Genomic DNA, 21,788 nt, shown 5'->3' with positions numbered 1-21,788 from the left:
AGTGGGTGTGTCCTCCTACAAAACTTTAGCACTGGAAGCTAATATTTTACAAATTAAGCACTGTCTGGTTTCTGGCACCATCACATATTGATCGCAGTGGAAAAAACATGACATAGACAGTGCCTTTTCAGATCTCTTTCTGGCTTAACAATGCTCTTACATTTTTAAGGCTGCCAGAAGTGCTGATTTCTTTCTAATGCCTAATTTTCTAAAGAGCCTGAATACTGTAATTATTTCTGAATATCTCATGACAGCCTTCACATATTTTTACCCAGTTGCATGATGTTCAGTGCTGTACCCCACACACAAACAAAATCTTTTTTCCATGAATAGCATTATTATTTATTTCATGATTTAATAGTCTTAATGAGCGCTGAAGCATACAAAGGTATTTGGGACCATAGCTTAGAACTCCATAATTTACATCGGGCAGTCATAACATAGATCAAAGACAATTTAGAGCTTAAAATGATTACATGGTAGGTGTGTGATGACTCAGGTGATTGCAACTCAGTTTGGATCAGATTTTCACAACATTTAACAGGTAAAATAAACTCAAATAAAACTATTGATTTGTATCATTAGGGTGAAGCAGAGAATCACACTTCCAAAACAAGGAGTGTTCGTATAATTCTGATATTAAGATCCAAGCAGTATGGAGGACCCCGGCCAGAAAAATTATTGGGTATTGTCTGTCAAGACAGGCTCTTGAGGTCCATCTTGGAGTTCATTAGAAGTCCTGTAGATACGGAGGGTTGTCATAGTGAATTCCTAGGAATGCAAGAAAGCATAATTTGCATTTGATTCTAGCAATTAAAGGCAGACAACAGAACTGCTGCTGAATGGTGATGTCTTTAGCTGGAGGGCTGATCAGACACCTCAGTCAGTGGTGTTATAGTTGTACCTGTAATGAGTAAAGTACCAATTATACAAGGAGAAAATCAGAAGCAAATTGTATTAAAAAATGTAAAAGTTTCTTTAATCATGAGTTTGTAAATAATTGCTCACTTCAAAGCATCCAATACTTTAGATTAAGACAAAATTAGCTATTTCCACAAATATATTAAACCATTTGAAAGGGACTTCTATGGCCAAATAATTTTGGAAATATTAGCACCTAAAGGAACTGTTTGAAGTTGCTGATACCAGTTTTCTTACTCTTACCAATTTCTTTTCCTAAATATATTTGGAAGTTTCCTCGTATGTGTCAGTATCAACCCTTGGTCAGAAAATAACTGTTGCCTTTAGAGATTAGACACCTGTACAATATGAGTTGACAGTATTAGAATTATTTTGAAGATGGAAGCTTGTAGGCGACAGGGATGTTATCATCAGAACACACATCCGAGGAAGGATGTTCTCTCTGAGGTGGATCAATGGTGGAGAAATATTCGGAAAGTCAACCACACCATTAATGACATCCTAACCTTTAGGAATTTGCTAAAAACGGGACCCTTCCTGATACTGCAACCGTAGAACTAACACAGAAACCTACATTATTCTCAAATAAACACACAAATCCAGCACTGCTCCCTTTAATATCTCTGTAGGTGATTCTTCATCAAACTCTTAGTCTCATCCTTAAGATCCCATCATAGCAAACTAATTAAGAGCTCGCAGGTTTGAGAGCACGCACAATAACAAAGGAAGTAAATTGTGTATTGAAACAAAATAGACAATGCCATCTAACCTTCAGGAGCGATACCAAACAATCAACACAGAATCCGTGCTGCCATGTACAGGTAAGGTGATGTTCTGACTAACTTTTTACCTTAGTTCACTCACTGATGATAATGCTAATCATTTATTTTGATAACATGTATGCCTTTAAAGCCATGCTCACTGAACAACAAACTTGGAAAATAGATAAAACCTCTGAGAAATTGTCATTCTAGTTTAGTTCTGACTATCTAAATTCAACTTAGCTGGAGCGATAAATGTGCAGGATAGTACCAAAATATTATGCTCTGTACAACTTGAGATATAGGTCTTGAGACATAACTCTGAATTGTAAACTTGCTGAGAGATTCACAAAGCAGTAAACCTGATTAAACATGAGATATAAAAACATCCTTGCCTATTATGATAATCCGTAAAATTCCACGAAACAACATACCTATAGGCTTTAACATAGACTATAAAAAATTCCCACCTACATGCCTATCGTCAAAAACATATGCTTTCACAATAAGTATGCCAAGCCAAGTCCTTTTATCATAACATTTCATAATAAAGAAATCAACCTTATAGCAATGATCGTTGGTTTGCCACGATAAGCAGTTCAGTCTCACTGAATAAAGTATAAACTTTGCCATAAACCAAAAAATGCAATACATGCTGCCCTTTTAGTGGAAGCACACAAATTTGACTCAATCAAATGGCCAACATGTGAATGGATCCTAAACCCCTCTCTCTGTATGACTCAAAAATATTTTATTTTGTCGCTCATGTGCACTGTTTGCTGCTCTCCTCTAAAGGGTGCTGCTGCCAGAGAAAGACGCTGTAAATTATCTAGTTTTCTAAATAATGCAAACAGAATATTCACAACATTTGTGATGGAGTAACGCCACCTTTCAAACTCTAAATCAGGCCCATGATAACATAATGTGAATACCTACTCATTTTTATATTAACCGCTATACCTAGGTGTAATACTTCAAAATTTTGATATTCACAATTTCAGACTTAAATTTACACCTAGGTTTAGCCTTACATGCCTCCAGTCCATCAGCAGCCTACAAAAGGATTTACAAGTGTACAGTTTCTAGTTTGAACTGTACATATGTATGTGGAGGTCCCCTTGTGGAAAAGGTCATTGAAATTAGTATATGTCATTATAGAATACAATTGTATGTTAATTTAAAAAATGAATATGAATGTAGAAGTTCTAAACAAAAAATTTGCAACACATTGTGTTCAAATTAAATCTGTATTAAATAAGGAATTAAAATATATCAATGCACTTGATGAATCATTTTTAAATTTCCACTGTCACTAACATTTCTACTTAGTATTTTTAAATTAATGTAAGTTATTGTTATAAATATTAATAACATATATTTGTTTTAACACGCCCCCAGAAGTTAAATGTTGACATAATCTAATTAATTTAACATTAGCTCCTATAGGGTGTTACTTTATTTTCCTGTATCCATTGTTTTCTATGGGGCATGTTGCAATACCATTGTGTGGTCATGTGTGGTTCTTGACGTACTGGACTGGGCTGAAGCTCATTTAAATCTGTTTTAACACCTCTAGAGTTTGTGAATAGAATTTGTCTTACTATTTTGTGGGTGTGTGTTTGATTTGGCATGTGCCTCTCTAAACCCTTCCTGAATTTCTATAAAAATCTTCAATTTAGTAGTAAGTGGTACCCATTTTCCAGTCACTCTCTGTTGTACCTCTTGCATTTATTATAAAAACTTAACCAATAAGTGTAGATATCCCCAAAAACTTAGCAGAGATCTCTGCAAAAATAAATAGGAGAGACAGACGTGTGGAGATCCGGTAATATGTCTGTGATTAGCATGTTGTAGTATGTGAGTAGAACTGATGTAGTACTACTTTACATGCTACTAAAAGCAGTTTGTGAATTGGTCCCTCCATTACATAACCCCATGAATGTCTCAAACAGAAAATATATTTTAAAGTAAATATTTGCAAAGTTTATAAAATGATTCAAAATGTCAGGCAGTGTGTTGTTTCAATTGCAGGACCCTGTCACCCTCCCCAATAAAACCCTACTTTCGAGTTGTACATACACACAGACAAAGACATTCATGCAGAGCAATGTTCTAGGCAAAATACATCACATTAGAGATGCTCTTTGTAGCTAGGTCAAATCTCCCCAAAAAAACAGAAGCCTCACATGCGTTTACACACACAGTCACAGAACATCACCACTATGTGCATACAGAAACTTGACTTCATAAGTGTATATCCATTCCGTCATATACTCTCATTTAAATGCATGTAGTTTTAAGGAGTGGAAACACATACAGCTAATACCCTCAATAATATGTGCATAGAAATTCACATAGATTTATTTGTGGGTTCTCCTTTAGCCCCACTAGAGTGTTCATTTACAGTTAAATTATCTCATTAGAGTGTAAGCATCAAGTTGCAGTAAAATCACATCATGAGATATTACAGCTCCTAACTTTGGAACCTCGGGCCCTGGTTTTAAATCCCAGCCTTAGCACTTAGCTCAACATTGTGCATTTCCGGGCTAATCACTTTTTACCCCTGTACCTAAAAATGTGAAATGTATTTGTGTACTTCCCACTAGATGTACGTGATCAAGATCGCCTCTCAACCCCCATCTAATGTACTATGTGCCATTGCTTCTGTTGGCAGGTTTGCGCTATAAAAATACCATTACATGTTTACATAAGTAGTCATGTTTGGGGTACAGTTTTATGCCCCTGTGTTTTAATGCCTGCCGCTTTTTAATAAGAATGAAGTATGAAACTTGCAATGTTTTCTAAAAAAAAGATTATGGGCCAGATGTACAACAGTTTTTCGCGGTTGCAAAGGGGATTTCTGCCCCTTGTGTTTTCCCTAGCACTGGTGCTAAATTTAGCTGCCTAGCGCCAAAACACCAAGGGTGCCTGCGTTGCAGTGAATGCTTGTTTATGTGGAGGAATGTGTCTCTTCCTGCATATAAACAATCACTAATGGCAATTTGTTACTTCTATGTGTGCTGCAGAATGTAGTACACACCTGAGAGAGCGCAAATCAAGTAAAATGTAGAGGTGCACCATATTTACAAGCACGTTGCACCAGTCTAGTTAAAGGAAGATATAAGAGTGTCGAATTTATAGAGTGCATACATATAAGAGTGTTTAATTAATACAGAGTGCATATATCAGTATGAAAAGCTAATGTAGAAGTGTTTAGAGATGTTAGAATGATATTAAATTCCATGTTATGTGGCTGTTGCAGAGGAGAATGTAATGCTGCTAAACGTAGAAATGTGTAGGCCTCATGGCAGTTCACGGAGAAAGAATACGTGCCTTTACAATTTCACATGATATGGATTACTGTTGTCATAATTCAAAGTATTATTGATCATAGAACTGAAAATATACGTTTTATAGAAGTGTTCCCTATAACCAGTTGTGTGTAATAAGTTAGAATACTGTTTAGGCTGAGAAATGAAGGTTCATAGTGTGCACAGGCCCGTTTTATGTAATTCTAGTAGGCCTGAAGAGATAAGGTTGTTTCTTTTGATCTGCATGTGCTAGTTAGAATCAGGTCGTGTTAAGCATAAATTGTGAACCATGCTCGAAGGTTTACGACTTAAGAGATAAGCTGGAGGCCGGAATTTGGGGCCCACTTCGTGAGTGTCTGTTTGCAGGTGCAAGGGGGTTCCAATCAAGAGAGTGATGAATAGAGCTCTGTTCTGGGAGACAGGCACAGGCCTGGAGGAGGGTTCAGGAATTTCCTCGGGGTACCGTCTTGCCGGAGAGGAGCCTGAGAAGCAAGGTCAACGCTAACGATGAGCCCAGAGGAGTATCAGCATGGAAAAAGCCAGAACCGACACCACGTGAGGGGTGTACGTGAGGGGCGTCTCTGAGGGGCGTTTCTACTGTAATTGTGATTTTGTACTAGGGACAGCACCCCTGGGTGGAGGTAGAGCAGATGGCCTGAGGAACCTAAGAGAGCGGATGGGTAGGCAGATAGCGCATAACTGCGATGCACAGATTTACAACAAAGACTAAGGGAAAGTGAGTGATCTTCTTTGGAAGTCACCACGGCTGACACCTTTTTAGGTTAAGATCTTGCTAAGTAGGGATGTCACTTAGTCTAGTGTAGGGACAGTCTAATTTGGATTTTCCTTCCCTTTGTAAATGTCGCACAAGTTACATCTTGTGCCTATTCTTGCAAACTTGATGATCTTTGAATTAGTTTTGGTGAAATTCTTCTGTCGCCTAAGAGCATTTAGAGAATTCATGTTTGTACTAATGCCAGTGTATCTTTTGAACCTTATATTGAGATGTTTGTATCTCCAGTTATCGTTGGCTTTATAATAAAACTTTAAAACTTATTCGTAGTAAGTGGTTCTTCAGAGTTGTGCAAAGTCTTAAACTGATTAACCTAGTAGTGGATTGCTTTTTACTCTATGACAGGTAACAAAGATTCAGTCGACCTGAGTTGGGATCTAGATCTATATTGATCTGATAAGAGATCAAAAATCCCGCCGTAACACACCCAAAAAGCAAAAATGAGGAGAAATAAAAGTATTTCTCTTATTTTCAGCATTCTTATGCCTGCTCTTCCATTGCATTAGTTTTTGGAGCTGCCTCAGATTTCCACCTCCTAGTGAGTCTTGGGCAGTATCAAAGTCAATGAGTGTTGCAGTGGAATACTTAAAGCAATCCCCATTGCACAATGTGGCATTAAGCCCACTTTATAATGGAAATGGGCATATCTTCACCAGAGCATCGCTCAAAGTGATGATCTGGTGATAATATCCCCTTGTAGATATACCCCTAAGTGTTCAAGTATTCCCAGTAGGATTCAGTAAAACATATTTAGTAAGACGCACTGCAGACGGTCGTGAGAGAGAGAGGTAGTTCACCCCTTTAGAAAAATATGACACTGTCCAGTTTCCTCAGGGAATGGCTCAACTAATTTCCACTGGGGTGGCAACCCTTTGACATATGGGATGTAGGCTAGAGGAAAACATCTATTGTCCATGTAGAAGTAGGAAGATTTAAGATAACAGACATGCTACATTTCGTTTTACCCTCAAACATTCTGGAGGGAAAACAGTAAGGGATATGAACTGGATGGTTGTTCTGCAGTATTATTGTATAGTCTGGTCTGACATGAATTACTGTATGGATCCCAAGTGAGACTTATCCACTCAGATGCAACTTTCTCTATCAGCATGGAAATCTTGCAAGTAAAATCCTCTTTTTGCATGATCACCCTAAGTATTTGGACCAATGGTGCTGGATTTTTGATGCTGAAGATGTATTAAGTCCTGCCAAAAGGCCTCAGTGACCCTTAAAATGTGTCATTCGGATTGGTTTACCTACAATTGGAAAAAGTTTACTTACTTATAAGTCCCTAGCTCATGTTAGCAAGGTACCCATGGCTTGTGTGTTAAAGTGTCTCTTGTGGACCGCAGCACTTATGGTGCACCACAAGTGTGACAAAGAAAAGCATAACTCCCAGCCCGTGATTTCTAGCTGGCACATCAGTTTAAACTGCTAGCTAAACTGTCATTTAAAGCAATAGCTAAGCCCAAACCTTGCATTTTTAGATCTCGCCTACACAGCAAATGCATTTTGCTGCAAGGCGTGTTGTTTACTAATCAGTCAGCTTATGTCCCACCCCCAGCATACCATTTATTGTTTTAGTTTTAATTCCCATGTGCAATATTTCGATTGATTAGCTCCTATAGGCTTTCTGTTTTTTTTCTTGTTTTAGCTCCTTCCTGGAGACTAGGCCAAATATGTTTTCTTCCTTGTCTTTCTTTTTTCTCATCTTTTTGAAATACTGTGGGGCATATGTACAAGCCCCTATTACCACCACAACCTCACCTACATTAACATTGTGGTGGTGATAGGGGCTGCGCCTTATGTACCAGGCAACGTTAAGCCACTTAACCTGGCTTAAGGCTGCCTTGTAAATAAGGCTCCTTTTCACGCTATGCTTCAAGTGAAAAGGTGGCCAGTGTGTGCTGCGGTGGGCGTCTCACCGCAACACCCATTCATTTTGATGCTGCCCCCTATATACAAGGGTGACATACATAAGAGGTTGCGCCAAAATTAAGACCAGGTAAAACCTAGTCTTAAATTGGCGAAATGAGGGGAAATGCATTATTTCTCCTCGTTTTTACTTTTTCAATGTGTGCTGCTTTGTGTGCTCCTACACACTTATCTCTCCAGCTAAGCTGAATTTAGATAGTTAGACCTAAACTAGAATGGCAATTTTTCAGAGGGTGTATCTATTTTCCAAGTTTGTCGTTCAGTGAACATGGCTGTAAATGCATGCCTGTTGTCAAAATAAATGATTTGCATTATCATCAGTGAGTGAACTAAGGTAAAACGTTAGTCAGAACATCACCTTACCTGTACATGGCAGCACGGATTCTGTGTTGATTGTTTCGTATTGCTCCCGAAGGTTAGATGGCATCATCTATCTTTGTTGCATTACACAATTGACTTCGTTTGTTATTGCGTGTGCTCTCAAACCTGTGAGCTTTTAATTGATTGGCTATGATGGGATCTTAACGATGATACTAAGAGTTTGATTAAGAATCACCTAGAGAGACATTAAAGGGAGCAGTGGTAGATTTGTGTGTTTACTTAACATTAATGTGGGTTTCTGTGTTAGTTCTACAGTTGCAGTATCAGATAGGGTCAAGTTTTTTAGCCCCTTTGCAACAGCAAAGTCTGTTAGCCCAATGTACCAACCCTATTTTGCGACTCGCATGGCTTGATAATTTGCACCTAGCAGTTGCCTCACACATGCACCCCAATTGCGTGCTGCAAATGCGACACAACTACATGGTAAATATGATCCTCAGTTCAAACCGGGACGTATTACTATTCGATACACCCCCAATCAATTTGATGGGTTAGGGCCCCTGGGCTCTACATTGGTGCTTGTATTCTGGGATTGGTAAAATATCACACAGAGGTGCATATATAAGAGAAAATATCAGAACGTGGAGCTGCACCAACATTTTCAAAGTGCAAGGGTGCCTGCGTAGGCACTATGTTGCTAAACTTAGCACCATCGCATTGGGAAATGCAATGCTGCCCCATATCCTTGTAAATATGTTGCAACCTTGCATTTCAGAAGTGGTGGAGAAAGGCGTAAAGCCATGATGCCTAAAGCCTATCTCCACCACTAGTACATTAGGCGCTAACTTTTTTTTTTAAAGTAAACTGTTCGAGTATTATTCCTGGATGTGCAATGTGAATGGTTTCAGAAGATGCACTTTTATGTATTTTGGATTTTATTTTACATGTAATCAATTCAAGACACTGTATTAATAAATGCTTAATTTACTTACAACCAAAACTGTACTACCCTACCGTACTCTACGCTATTCCTCTCTGAGCCACACCACTCCACTCTAAGCCACTCTATACCACTCCATGCCACTCCGCTGTACTCAACTCTACCCCATCCCCTTCATTCAACACTTCACAAATCCACCCTTTGCCACTCCACTCTACACCATTTCACTCTATGCCACTCCACTCCACACAATGACACTCTACACCACTCCACTCTATGTTATTCTACTGTATGCCACCTTACTTTACGCCTCTCCATTCCACCATGACACTCTACGCCATTCTATTCCACTCTACTCAACTCCACCTTTACTCACCCTAGTTTACGTCACTCCACTTTACTCTATGCTGCTCTATATCACTCTATTTTATGCCACTCCACTCTACACTATTGCGCTCTACTCTACAAAACTCCACTCTATGCCTCTCTACTCTCTGTCACTCAAATCTACACCATGCCACTCTACTCCACGCAACTCCTCACCACTCTATGCCACCTTACTCTAAGCCACCCTACTCTACACCATTCTACTCTATGCCACTCTATACAATGCCAGTGTATGCCACTCCACTCTATGCCACTTCACGCTACCCCACTTCACTCTACGCCGCTCCACTCTGTGCCGCTTTACTGTATGCCACTCCATTCAATTCCACCCCACTCTACTCCACTCTAGCGCCACTCAACTCTATGGCATTTCACTCTTTGCTACTCTAATGTAGACCACTGTACTCTACACCACACCACTCCATTCCACAACACTCTATGCCACTCCAACCCACTCTATGCTACTCCACTCTATGTCACTCAACTCTACTCCGTGCCACTCTACTCAAAGCTCCACTCTATGCTACTCTACTTTATGCCACTCCAAGGTATGCCACGCCACTCTATGCCACTCCACCACACTGTATGCCACTTCATTCTATCCCACGACTCTCCATACCACTCTACTCTACGCCACACTATGCACTCTACTCTCATGACTCAACTCTTTGCCACACCACTCCTCTTTGGTCTACGACACTCTACTCAACGCAACTCTATGCCACTTCACTCCACTCTACTACACTCTAATCTGCTCCTCTCCTCTGTTCTCCATGCCACTCCACACAATTGCGCTTTATGCCACTCCACTCTATTCCACACCATGCTACTCTACTACACACCACTCTACTCTAAGCCATCTTGCTCCAAGGCACTCTTTGCAGTCTACTATACCTCACAAATTTCCACTCCATTCTACGCAGATCACTTTATTCTGTACTACTCCACTATACACCACTTCACTCTCAGTCAATCTATTCCACTCCACTCTACACCACCCTAACCTACCCCACTCCACTGGATGCCACTCTACCCCATGCCACTTCTTTCTGCTCTATGCACTCAATGCCATTCCACTCCACTCTACGCAATTCAAAGCCTCTCTACTTTACGCCACTCCATTCCACTCTATGTCACTTCACACCACTCTATTCCTCTCTACTCTATCTCACACCACTCTACTTAGTGCCATTGCACTCTATAACATTCTACACAATTCCACATCACTCTACACTACTCCATCCTACTCCATGCCACTCAACTCTATGCACTCTAATCTATGTCACTCTATTGTATGTCACACAACTCCAATCTACTGTATGCAACCCTACTATACACAACTTCACTCCACTCTAGGCCACTTCACGCCACTCCACAATATGACATTCCACCCTATGCCACTCCCCTCTATGTCTCTCCACTCTATAGCACTCTACTCTATGCCATTCCATTCTACTCTAGGCCCTCTACACTAGGTTACTCCACTCTATGCCAGTCTACGCCATTCCAATCTGCACCTTTCCCCTCTATGCCACTCCACAGCTGTCTACACCTCTCAACACTACTCTACTCCACGCCACTCTACTCTATGCACTGTACTCTATTCCACTCCACACTACTTTGCCCAGTCGATATCACTCTGACTCTAGTCTACACTACCCTACTCTATGGAACTCTACTCTGTGCCACTCTACTCCATGCTACTATACTCTACACCGCTCTACTCTACAGCATGCCACTCCACTCTGTTCTATGACTCTCCATGCCACTCTGTGCCACTCTACACCACTCCACATTATTCCACACCATTCTATGACACTCTGCTCTATGCCATTCTATGCCACTCTACTCTATGCCACTCCACTCCACGCTACTCAATGACACTCCACTGTATGCCACTTTACTTCATTTTACTTTAAGTTACTCTACACCAGTCTACTCTATGCCACTGTATTTTACTCTGTGCCATTTTACACCACTCCACACCACTCTGCTCTAGTGTACACCAGCCTACTCTATGGCAATATACTCTGTGCCACTCCCCTCTGCCTCACTCTATCCTATGCCACTTTACTCTACGCCACACCATTCTACTATGTGCCACTCCACTCTACGTCACTTCACCATCCAAGCCACTCTACACCACTCCACTCTACTCCACCCCTTTTGATCATACTCTACTCTACGCCACTCTATGCCACTCCACTCTACTCAACTCCACTCTATGCTACTCCACACCATTTTAGTCTACATTACTCAACTCTTTGTCACTCTACTCTATCCCACTATTTCACGCCACTCTACTGTACACCACTCCACATCACTCTTTGCCACTCCACTCTACCCTATGCTGCTTCACTCTAATTTACACCACTTTACTCTAACCACTCCGCTCTACAACATTCTACGCCACTCCATGGCCCTCTCTGCCATTTCACACTTCTCCACTCTCCTCTACGCCACTTTACTCTATTCATCTGCACTTTACACCACACCAATAACTTGTAACCATGCTGAACTGCAGCCATGCTGCTGTACGACATGGATAAAAGACCTTGGCAGAGCCAATAGATCTTACATAGGTAAGAGCTATTGACATTGCCAATGCTTGTAATATATGTAAATCACCCCTAATGAATGCCTAAAGAGCACTAAGGCAGGGTGCTGTATATTGAAAAGCTGAATGTGATTTTTATGTGTCCGACAGTAAACCCCCCCCTCCCCCCATTTTAGTTTTTAAGGTACAAAGGCCAGTAGTTTTATTAGCTACTGCCCAATTACACTCTGACAATTCAGCAATGCTAAGTTCTGAATGGGATTACTAAGATTAGTACTTCAAAGTATAAAATGAATTGTTGCATTAAATCTGGCTTGATGCCCAGGTCAATTGTAATGAATGTAATGCAGCTTTTGCATGAATGTCGACTTTGGAAAGCTGCCACTTTGTTGCCCAGTTTTCCAGTAACTGTGTATGATTGCTGTCCATGAGATAACTTTCTGCCCAATGAGGGAGGTGTGTACAACTATCAGGATGGAACACATAGGACCTGCTATTGGAAGAGGTGTGAACTATTCCTGGCAGGAAGGCCAAGCAGGGTGTGAGCCCAAAAGCGAGCCTCAAATTGAAAGCCACCTTTGAAGGGCAAATGGTGGACATACAAGATGGGCTGCTCTTTTGTTTTTGCAGACAGCTGGCATCTTGGACAAAGAGGAGAAGCCACTGTCAAATGTTTTTTTCAGTAGCTCCCCGGTGTCAACATCTCTCAGAGGGGATAGAGAGCTCCACACAACAAGAGAAGGGTTTTGTCATATTGGACGTGGGCAAAATGGTGCATTTGAGATTGGCTCTACTGCCACCATGCAATGAAACTATAGAAGAACAATCTGAGGAAACTGATAAAACAGACTAAATATAATATCTGATTGACTGTCTAAGACCGACTCCCCATTGTGGACTGCCCAGGCCAATACAAGCCACCGAAAGTCCTGCACCGAAGCTAGCACTCGTTATGAATATCTAAGTAAACTTTTTACCAATTTAAATTATTTAGAGAAATAGCTGTACATTTAATGCACTGTAAAGTTAACCAAAAGTTCCCCGTAGGCTCTTTTGGACCATAGGAAACCCCGGACAACACATACCGACCCCAGCAACTATTCGAACAAGAATAAGCCAAGCATCTACCCAAAAACTCTTGCTTGGCACAAAGCAATTTACTGGTACTTTTTTTTTTAACAACGAGGACTTAAAGCATGGATCACTTCACCAGCCAAATTCTATGTTGAACCATTTTTAAAAAAATTACATTACAACTTTTATTGGAATCATTAATCAGTTTTGTATTTCTTTTGCTCATAGTTCGGAACCATTTTATAATCTGAAGTTATATTTCTAGTGACCAGTAACCCACGTTCTCTTTTTATTTCAATTCCTTTTAAACACCTTGCCTAATGCATGCTTAAGAATGTGTATAACAATTGTTAATAGGCATGCATAACAAACGTACTTATATTCTGGCTTAGCTAGAGGCCACAATTTGCATGAAGTTGCCACTTGGCGGGAGGGGACATGGAAGGCCATTAGCTAGTAGTTGCCACATACCTTGAGGGCACATCCTACAATGGTTCTCGTCATACCTAAACAAAAGATCTAACTTAATCAAACTAAACAAGCCTACATTAACAGCAACATTGGTCAACCAAGGAGCCCCCCAAGGCTCAATCCTTTCCCCGGCCGTCTTCAACTTCTACATGGAACCTCTTGCACTGATCCTGAAACAATCCAGGATTTCCTTCAATCTCTATACAGATGGCACCCAATTTTATATCAAAATCACTTCACTTAAAGACATGCAACACCTCAATAACACTCTCTCCTTGAAACATACTTGGCCTACAACAATCACATAAAATTAAACCCCCCCCCCAAAAAAAACTGAACTCCTCATTCAGCCTAAAATGATCCCTACCCTATTCACCACTTTCTCAGCAGTTGAACTGCACAACACTGTAAACTATCCATATCCATCTCTTTCAAATCTCTGGGATTACCCTCCACAAAAGCCTAGCTATGAAAGAGCATATCCTCTCAGCAAAAAAATGCCTTCTACACTCTAAAACACATTAAAAGAATCAAACCTTGTATATGCTCTGAAGACCTGAAGACGGTAATCCAATCCTTTGTCCTCTCCAAGATGAACTACAGCAACGCACGATTACTGGCATCCTCAAAAATCCACCTTGTGCCAATGAATTCCACACTCAACACAGCAGCTAGACTGAACTCTGGAAAGAGACAATTCGACCATATCACTCCCACTCTCAAGAAACTCAGCCGGTTACCTATTGAAGCAAGTAGTATTATTATAACAACCTGCGTAACACACAAAGGTCTCTACACTGGAAATCTAACCTACCTCGCCAAGAAACTCACAGAAGTGGCCCAAACAAGAACGTTACGAAGCTTCAACACTCTTCTCCTCATTCCTCACAAATTCAGGACAACCAAATCCCTCACTTGTTCCTTCTCTGGAAATGCCCATCGAATTTGCAATGCCCTTCCTAGGGAACTGTGTGACAGCCAATCATACCTTCACTTCAGGAAAACGTAAAACTGAAATTCCGGAAATCATTCACCTAACCTACTCTGTGTGACTTACCATATACCCTGTCTAACAAACTCACTGCTCACTTTGACCTCTATCCCCACCCCTTGATACCTTACAACCATAATACACTGCATTAATATATGCTTCCCTCCTTTCTTTATCTCATGTAAATCTCGTTCCTGCCTTTCATTTTATTACTTTTTCCCTCCCACTTCTGCTACTTCTACTGTAAATGTTGTAAATGATATCCATGTATTCCTGTACACCTTGTTCTATTTGACATTTTTTCCTTCCCTCTTTAGTTATAGATCTTGTTATCGATGTATACGAAATTCTTGTAAAGAGCACTGATACTATCTAAAACTCAAAAAATAAATAAACAACTTGGGCAGATCACGTCAGTACTGGAGAGAGGACAGAAGAAGGACTGCCCTTCCGTTCCAAGGACCAACCAAAGACTGTACAGCACCTGCTTTACCTTGGGCTGGCAAAGAAAGGAATGTGCCTCTGGTGTCCTGCTCAAGGAAAAGTCACTCTGTACCCCGAACAGAGAAGGTGACTCCAAGAGTCAGATGGCTGGCTTCCTGTTACAGCTAAAGGGCCATATGAGCTGAAGAAGTGTGTAATGGCAAGTTGGTTACCAAGAACGCCTGACATCTGCTGCATATTGGTGTGTGTTACTAAAGGGGAAGTACAGACTGGGAGACTGAGTCCCGACCTAAAACGTTGCCCGAGTCTTCTGGACCCAGGAGAGCCACAGGAGAGCAGTTTGGTCACCCAGCAAGGAAGTTACTCCCAGTTAAAATGAACCACAGGTTTGACTATGACCGGAGACCAACAGACTAGTGGCAACTGGTGTTTGGCTGGGGTTCACCCAAACTTCAAGGAACATCGACCTTTGGGTCCAAAGTTGCCAAACTGTGTTTGTGGACAGAGGGGTGGCCCGAGGAAGACCCTCAACACAGGCTCAGAATCCTCAGCATTTTTGAGAATCTTCCGCTTTTCACATCCTTTGCATCAGAACCACTCCATTGATGTCTATGGTAGTTTGCCAATAGAGCCTGGAACTGGACTGCAGACTGCTTACACTGCAAAGTAAATGTTCAACAGGGCCTTATTGGTTCGTGTGATTGGCTGCCTACTGAAGTTGGTCACCCCAAAAAAACTGAAGTAGTTGTTTACTACTTGGTTAAAAGTTTGGAAAGATTACCTTGTCCATTATAATGATTTATTGTCTACAGTGAAAAGCAGTAATTTATTGGTTCTGTATACATTCTTATCCCCGGAACCATCGGTTGGATTTTTGTCCTTGAGGTATTTATTTAAAGATACAAATACAACCTATATTTACGAATTGTGTTGGATTTTTTCTTGTGTTGTGTTTTCTATTTATTCAACTGTTTTGGTACCTCTTAATGCTGTACATTTGTTTCTTTGTTCAAACCTGATGGTTCAGAGCCACAGCTACCCATTGTTGAGCTAAGGTTTTTCAAATGAACGTGAAAGACCCAATATGGATTTGTGAGTTTATTACACGGAGAGGTTAGACAACCTCGCCATGGTATAAACCGCTTTCCTCACAGTACTCAAGATAAAATGGGTCTATCAATACTCTGGGGTGCAGTGGAGGCATAGTAGATAGAATCTGGTTTCATCTTGTGGAAGATAAGAAGGGGTAGCATACATTCCTAGCATGCAGCTGGAGAAATATGTCTTGCCATAATACTTTTCTGGGAGCTCTGTAGAGAACAAACCAGCGACAAGTTTAAAAAAACGAGGGGCATCTGGGGGCTCATGTACAAAGAATGCATTAAAGGAAAGAGGATGCAATTTACACACTCACCGCCATATTCATGAAAAACGGCATTTGAGATTCTGTAATAGCGAAAAAAAGCGAATCGCTATTCAGAAATCGCAAATCCGAATTCATGAAGAATTGCGATTAAAAAAAGCGATTCGCACGCGATCGCAAATTCCGTTAGCGATTACCGATAATCGCAGAAAAATCGCTATCTTCCGCTACACGCGCCGGGATTGCGAACTCGCAAATAGCGATATCGCTATTTGCGAGATCGCATACTCGCGAGATCGGGAAAACGGGAAGTCGCATTTCGAGCCCAGTGATGACATCACAACCAGGAAGCTGCCAGTACCCACCCCCATTCTCCACAGTGAGGCTGACTGAGAGGGAGCAAGTTGGAGAGCTGCTGCATTACAGGAGAGAACTACACATCCACAACTTTGCTACAATGTCTGAGGAACCTGTACCTGGCACCAGCAGCTCCTCTGGGCGCAAAAGGAAACTCAAATTTTCCGAGCAGGAGCTAGAACACTTGATAGAGGGGGTGGTGGCCAACCATGAGAAACTGTTCGGAAAAGATTCCAGGAGGGTCCCTGAACAAGAGAAACGTAGGATATGGCAGGGGATTGCCTCCACTGTTAACTCCGTGGGAGTGGCGGACAGGCCCCTAGAGGAGTTAAAGAAGCGGTGGTATGACCTCCGAGGCCGTGCCAAGGAGAAGGCGGTGGCGCGCCTTGGAGAGTCGTCGGGCACTGGAGGTGGTGGACCAACAGTCCCACCCAATACTGCCATGGAGGACCAGGTGGAGGACGCCCTGGAGAGGGAGGCCTGTATAGGATTCACACGACTCGACCCATCCCACACCACCCAAGACACCCAAGGTAAGTGGCATGCGACTGCGACCCTGCCCCCTATGAATGTCCATGACCAAATAGGCTCCCCTAATGTCCCATAGGCATGCCATAGTGTGGCCACAATGTTGTAGTACCACAATGCAGCCAGACAGGTCCCAAAGCCCACAAAGCCACAGCCATATAGGGAATGTCACCCAGCATGCATGTAGCAACTGCACGTCTGCCAGATACATGCAACTAATGACCCTCCACTTACCCCCACAGGTGGCGAAGCAGCGATAGTGAAAGGCTGCAAATTGATGAGGAGGTCCAGGAGGAGGAGGTGCCACCACCAACCCAGGCACCAGCCCCTGCCTCTGCTACAACACCAGCAGCCAGATCCACCTGCAGTGTCCCCCCTGCGACTGGTGCAGCACCCACAGCCGCTGCCAGGCCAGCTACCATTGTGCCTCCTGCTACTGCTGCACCACCTAGAGCTGCAGCCAGGGCAGCTACCATTGTGCCCCCTGCATCTGGCACACCAGCAACACCAGCTGTCACACCCCCTGCATCTGGCGCACCAGCAACACCAGCTGTCACACCCCCAGCAGCTGTCACCACAACATCCCGGCCCGCGCCAGTTGCCACACAGCGGCCAGCCACAGACTCAGGCCAGCAGGGCAGGCGTGGCAGGTCACGCCAGCACTCCACTCCAGCAAGCAGGCGGGCCAATGGACAGGGACTGGTGCGTCTCAGCGTTGAAAGACGCATGTTGCGGATACACCAGCGCCAGGCACGACAGCAAGGAGCCATTCAGCTGCAGCTCCATATGATAGGGCGCAATGTGGCCACAGTTGCAGACCACATGGACGGCATGAGGGCGGCCATGGCAGGTGTGGGGGAGCGCTTAGACAACATGACTGCAGCCATGGCAGGTGTGGGCGAGGGAATGGCCCGCATGGCTGCAGCCATGGAGGCCAACACCGCTGCGATGTCCACACAGCGCAGTGCAGCACGCCGCCGCCACCGTCAACTCATGAGCCGGCTGGCCTCATACAGCAGGGCGAATTATGTTGCTGCAAATGCAACTTCTCTGTTGGCGCGGCACTCCCTAACACAGCAGCACCAACTAGTCCAGTGCAGTGAGGACATGACCAGGGTCCTGGAGCACCTCACCACGGCCGTCATGGCACTACACCCTCCAGCAATACCATCCACTGTGGGGGGTGATGATGCTAGTGAGGGGGCGTCCAGCGTCAGCAGCCACTCAGCCTCACAAATCCCACCACACAGCCGTAGCACCAGGCCCACGCCAGGTCCTGAAGCCCCGGAGGAGGATGCCCCTCAGAGGCGCTTGGGCGCAACGCGCAGTAGGCGCACTTGAGAACTTTTGACTTTCATTGGCACAGGCTGACGTTAAGCCTGCCATGTTCTAATACACAGCAGTATGCTGTAATACTGTTAGTGGGAGTTATTTGTACTGGAACCTTATTTTTTTTTGTGAATTGAACAAATACATTTATTTTGCTACACACATTAGCGTTGTGTCATCATTACCTTTTGCATGCATTGTTGATTTGTGGGGTGATGGAAGAGGTTGTACTAGAAACTGTTCACTGTGATGTGGTTGCGACGTCTGTGCCCTTGTGCTGGGTTTTCCCCATGTGCATGGCGCGCATGTGCAGGTGGCCGGTTGTCCCCTTCAGATTCACTGCCAGAGATGTCAACAGGTATCCGGCGCTTGGTTGCAATGTTATGTACAATGCGGCAGCACACTGCAGGACTGTAATACATGGCCCCACCTGTCTTGTGCAGTATGCGGAACCTGCTCTTGAGCAGGCCAAATGTCCTTTCTATGCAATTCCTTGTCCGTATGTGTGCAATATTGTAGCGCCGTTTCTGGGGTGTAGCAGGGTTGAGGTATGGGGTCAGGAGGTATTCACGGAGGGCGTAGCCACTGTCACCTGAATGAGAGGAGCAGATGGTGATTGCCTGTGCTGCGCTGTTACATCTTAGCAATGTGACATTTTCAACAAAGTGTACTTACCAAGTAGGTGTCCTTCCCCAAACTCTCCCCTGACCAGTCGTGTGTGGAGGCCGCTGTGCCGGAATATGAAGGAGTCATGGGTACTCCCTGGGTACTGTGCGACAATGTCAGTGATGTATGTCTTAGCATTGCAGACCATCTGGATGTTGAGGGAGTGGTAGGACTTTCTATTGCGGAACATATACTCCATGGCAGCTGGTGGGCAGATGGCGATGTGGGTACAGTCTATGCATCCGAGCACATGTGGAAAATGGGCTACATTGTAGAATTGTAGCTTGGTCATGTCCAATTCCTGTTGGCTGGCGGGGAATTTGATGTGACGGTGTAGCTGGGTGAGAATGGCGTCAACAAAAGTGTGGAGGCAGCGTGACATGGTGGGCTGGGATATCCCCCCAGCAGCCGCTACTATCCCCTGGAAACTCCCGGAGGCCAGGAGGTGCAGGCTACACAATACCTGCACATGTGTAGGCACCGCATTGGTACGGCTTGTTGGGTGCTGCATCAGGGGGTCAAGGTCCTGTATTAGCTGCATTATCATTTCCCCATTCAGCCTGTATTTAGCATATATCTGCTCTCTGGTTTGGCCTAGCAAGGTGACCCGCTGGCGGAATATCCTGTCCTGGATCCTGCGTCTCCTCCGTGCTAATCGCTGTAGCCTTCGACGCCTCACCACCATGTACATTCCTGGCATTGTGGGACTCCTAATGCTGCTGATGATGATTGTCCTTATGTGTGATTGGTCAGGCCAGAACCTGTTGGTGATTGGACAACGGTTTTTTGAAAGTTTTTTTTGCATGGCTTTTATGGTTACCACGTGCTTTGAGTTGTCCTTATTTTGCCCGGCGCAAAATGCGATTTTTGGGTTTTTCGCTATTAGCGATTTTTCTTGAATACCGATTGCGATTATATAGCGAATTCTCTATTTTTTCGCAGAATCCGTGATTTCTCGCATTTTCCGATTCGCTAATGCTCACCTGCCGGGATTCTGCGAATATAATAGCGAATTTGCTATTCTGTGTTTGCGAATTCGCTATTTTGATGTTGAATGCCGATTATCAGGCTGTCAGTTTTACAGAACACTTTTTTGCGAAACAACCTAAGTATTAATAGGCTTGTTCACATAATGCAGAATTGTAGTGGATCGCAATTTAACCCGCCTCATAATAATCAGCTAGATCACACATTGTGACCCACTATGATTGGCTACAATCAAAGGTATGGTGGCCTGCTGAGGTAAGCAGACCACTATATCTTTAATTGGTTTTAAATCAAGCAGTCTATTTTTTATAATGCAGTCGTTTTCTCAAAAGGAAATCTGGAGGCGTTTAAAAAAAGAACACGAAAATGTTTACAAACTTTTTGAGATTAGGCAGTGGTCTATAGGACTACTTTCTAGTCTTACAAAAAATTTATTTTCACCATTCACAAAGGGCAAAGTATCCCTTCAAAAAACCCTCCCAGGGTTACCACCTCCTTCGAGTTGGTGATGAAATATTAATGTTTTACGAACTGATTCTGTTTGCTAAGCATCAATATACATCTGAAGAAATTGGTGGTTGGAAGGAACACCCTAAACAACCATTCCAGATAGCGATTCCTTAATGTTTTCTACACCCATTTAACAAATCAGAAAAACTTATTGAATGGGTTTAGTGCATTTAAAAAAGTGTTTTTGTGGTGGTAAACCTTCAGCTTTACTAAATCTGACGGTGTGGGACTGTTGAAACCAGGGGTGTCATGAACCTCCTGCTTTAGCAGCTTCAGTGGTTGTGGAGTTCTTTCTGGGCCTCTTCTGTCTGCAACTCGGTAGACAAAATCTGCTAAATACTGTTATAAAGAAATACAGCGTTCACAGAAGAGTACGCAGGAGCAAAGTAGAATGAAAGATTGATAAATAGAAAAGGTAAAGATGGAAGGAATATTAAATGGAAGAAATGGTGAAAGGTTGTGTGGGTGAGTGAGTGGATGAGTGAATGGATAGGTAGGTAGCAAGTGAAAGGATGGCAGAGTAAAGGAATAGATGGATGAATGAGAGAGTCAATGGTTAGGTTGATGGACAGGTGTATGGATGGGAGAAAAAAGGGGTGGATGAGTGGGTAAATAAATGAGTGAATTGGATGGAAGAGTGGATGGTTAAATGGATGAACGGGTTGGTGGGTGGCAGAGTGGATGAATGGCTGATGGGTGGATGGACAGCAGAGCGGATAGATGTAGAGCAGACTGCATAAATGGATGGCAAAGTGGATAGATGGGTGGATGGTAGAGGGGATGTCAGAGTGGCTGGATGGGTGGCAAAGTGGATGGATGGATGGAAGAAGGGACAGACTGATAGATAAATGCATGGATGACATGATGGATGAATGGCAGAATGGGTGGATGGATGACCGGAAGGAAAGTGGATGGATGGGTGCACAGACTCTTGGATGGCAGAGTGGATGAATGGATGGGTACATGGATGGATTGGTTGCAGAGTTGATGGATAGATGGAATAGAGAAAGATTGAATGATGGAGGAAAGAATCAATGGAAGACAGAATGTAAAGGTGAAATAGTGGATATCCGTGGGTGGATGGAAGGGTGAAAGGATGAATGGATAGTCGGAGGAGGCGCTGTGAGGAGCGAGCCTGAGCG

General features: G+C 43.1%; 1 protein-coding gene across 1 annotated transcript in view; it reads right to left on the bottom strand.

The window, feature by feature from the left end:
* Positions 1-317: 317 nt before the first annotated feature.
* Positions 318-21,788, bottom strand: part of LOC147712245 (scavenger receptor cysteine-rich domain-containing protein DMBT1-like) — a 283,837-nt gene continuing 262,366 nt past the window's right edge. The window contains exon 14 of the mRNA XM_086922978.1: positions 318-904. Coding sequence (XP_086779104.1) covers positions 855-904 — 50 coding nt within the window. The 3' untranslated portion in view covers positions 318-854. The remainder of the gene's footprint in view (positions 905-21,788) is intronic.

The sequence above is a fragment of the Lissotriton vulgaris genome, chromosome 5 (genome assembly GCF_964263255.1).
Source record: "Lissotriton vulgaris chromosome 5, aLisVul1.2, whole genome shotgun sequence".
NCBI classification, from domain to species: Eukaryota; Metazoa; Chordata; class Amphibia; order Caudata; family Salamandridae; genus Lissotriton; species Lissotriton vulgaris.
The sequence above is the reverse complement of the archived record's forward strand: the minus strand, read 5'-3'. Positions and strand labels throughout refer to the sequence as shown.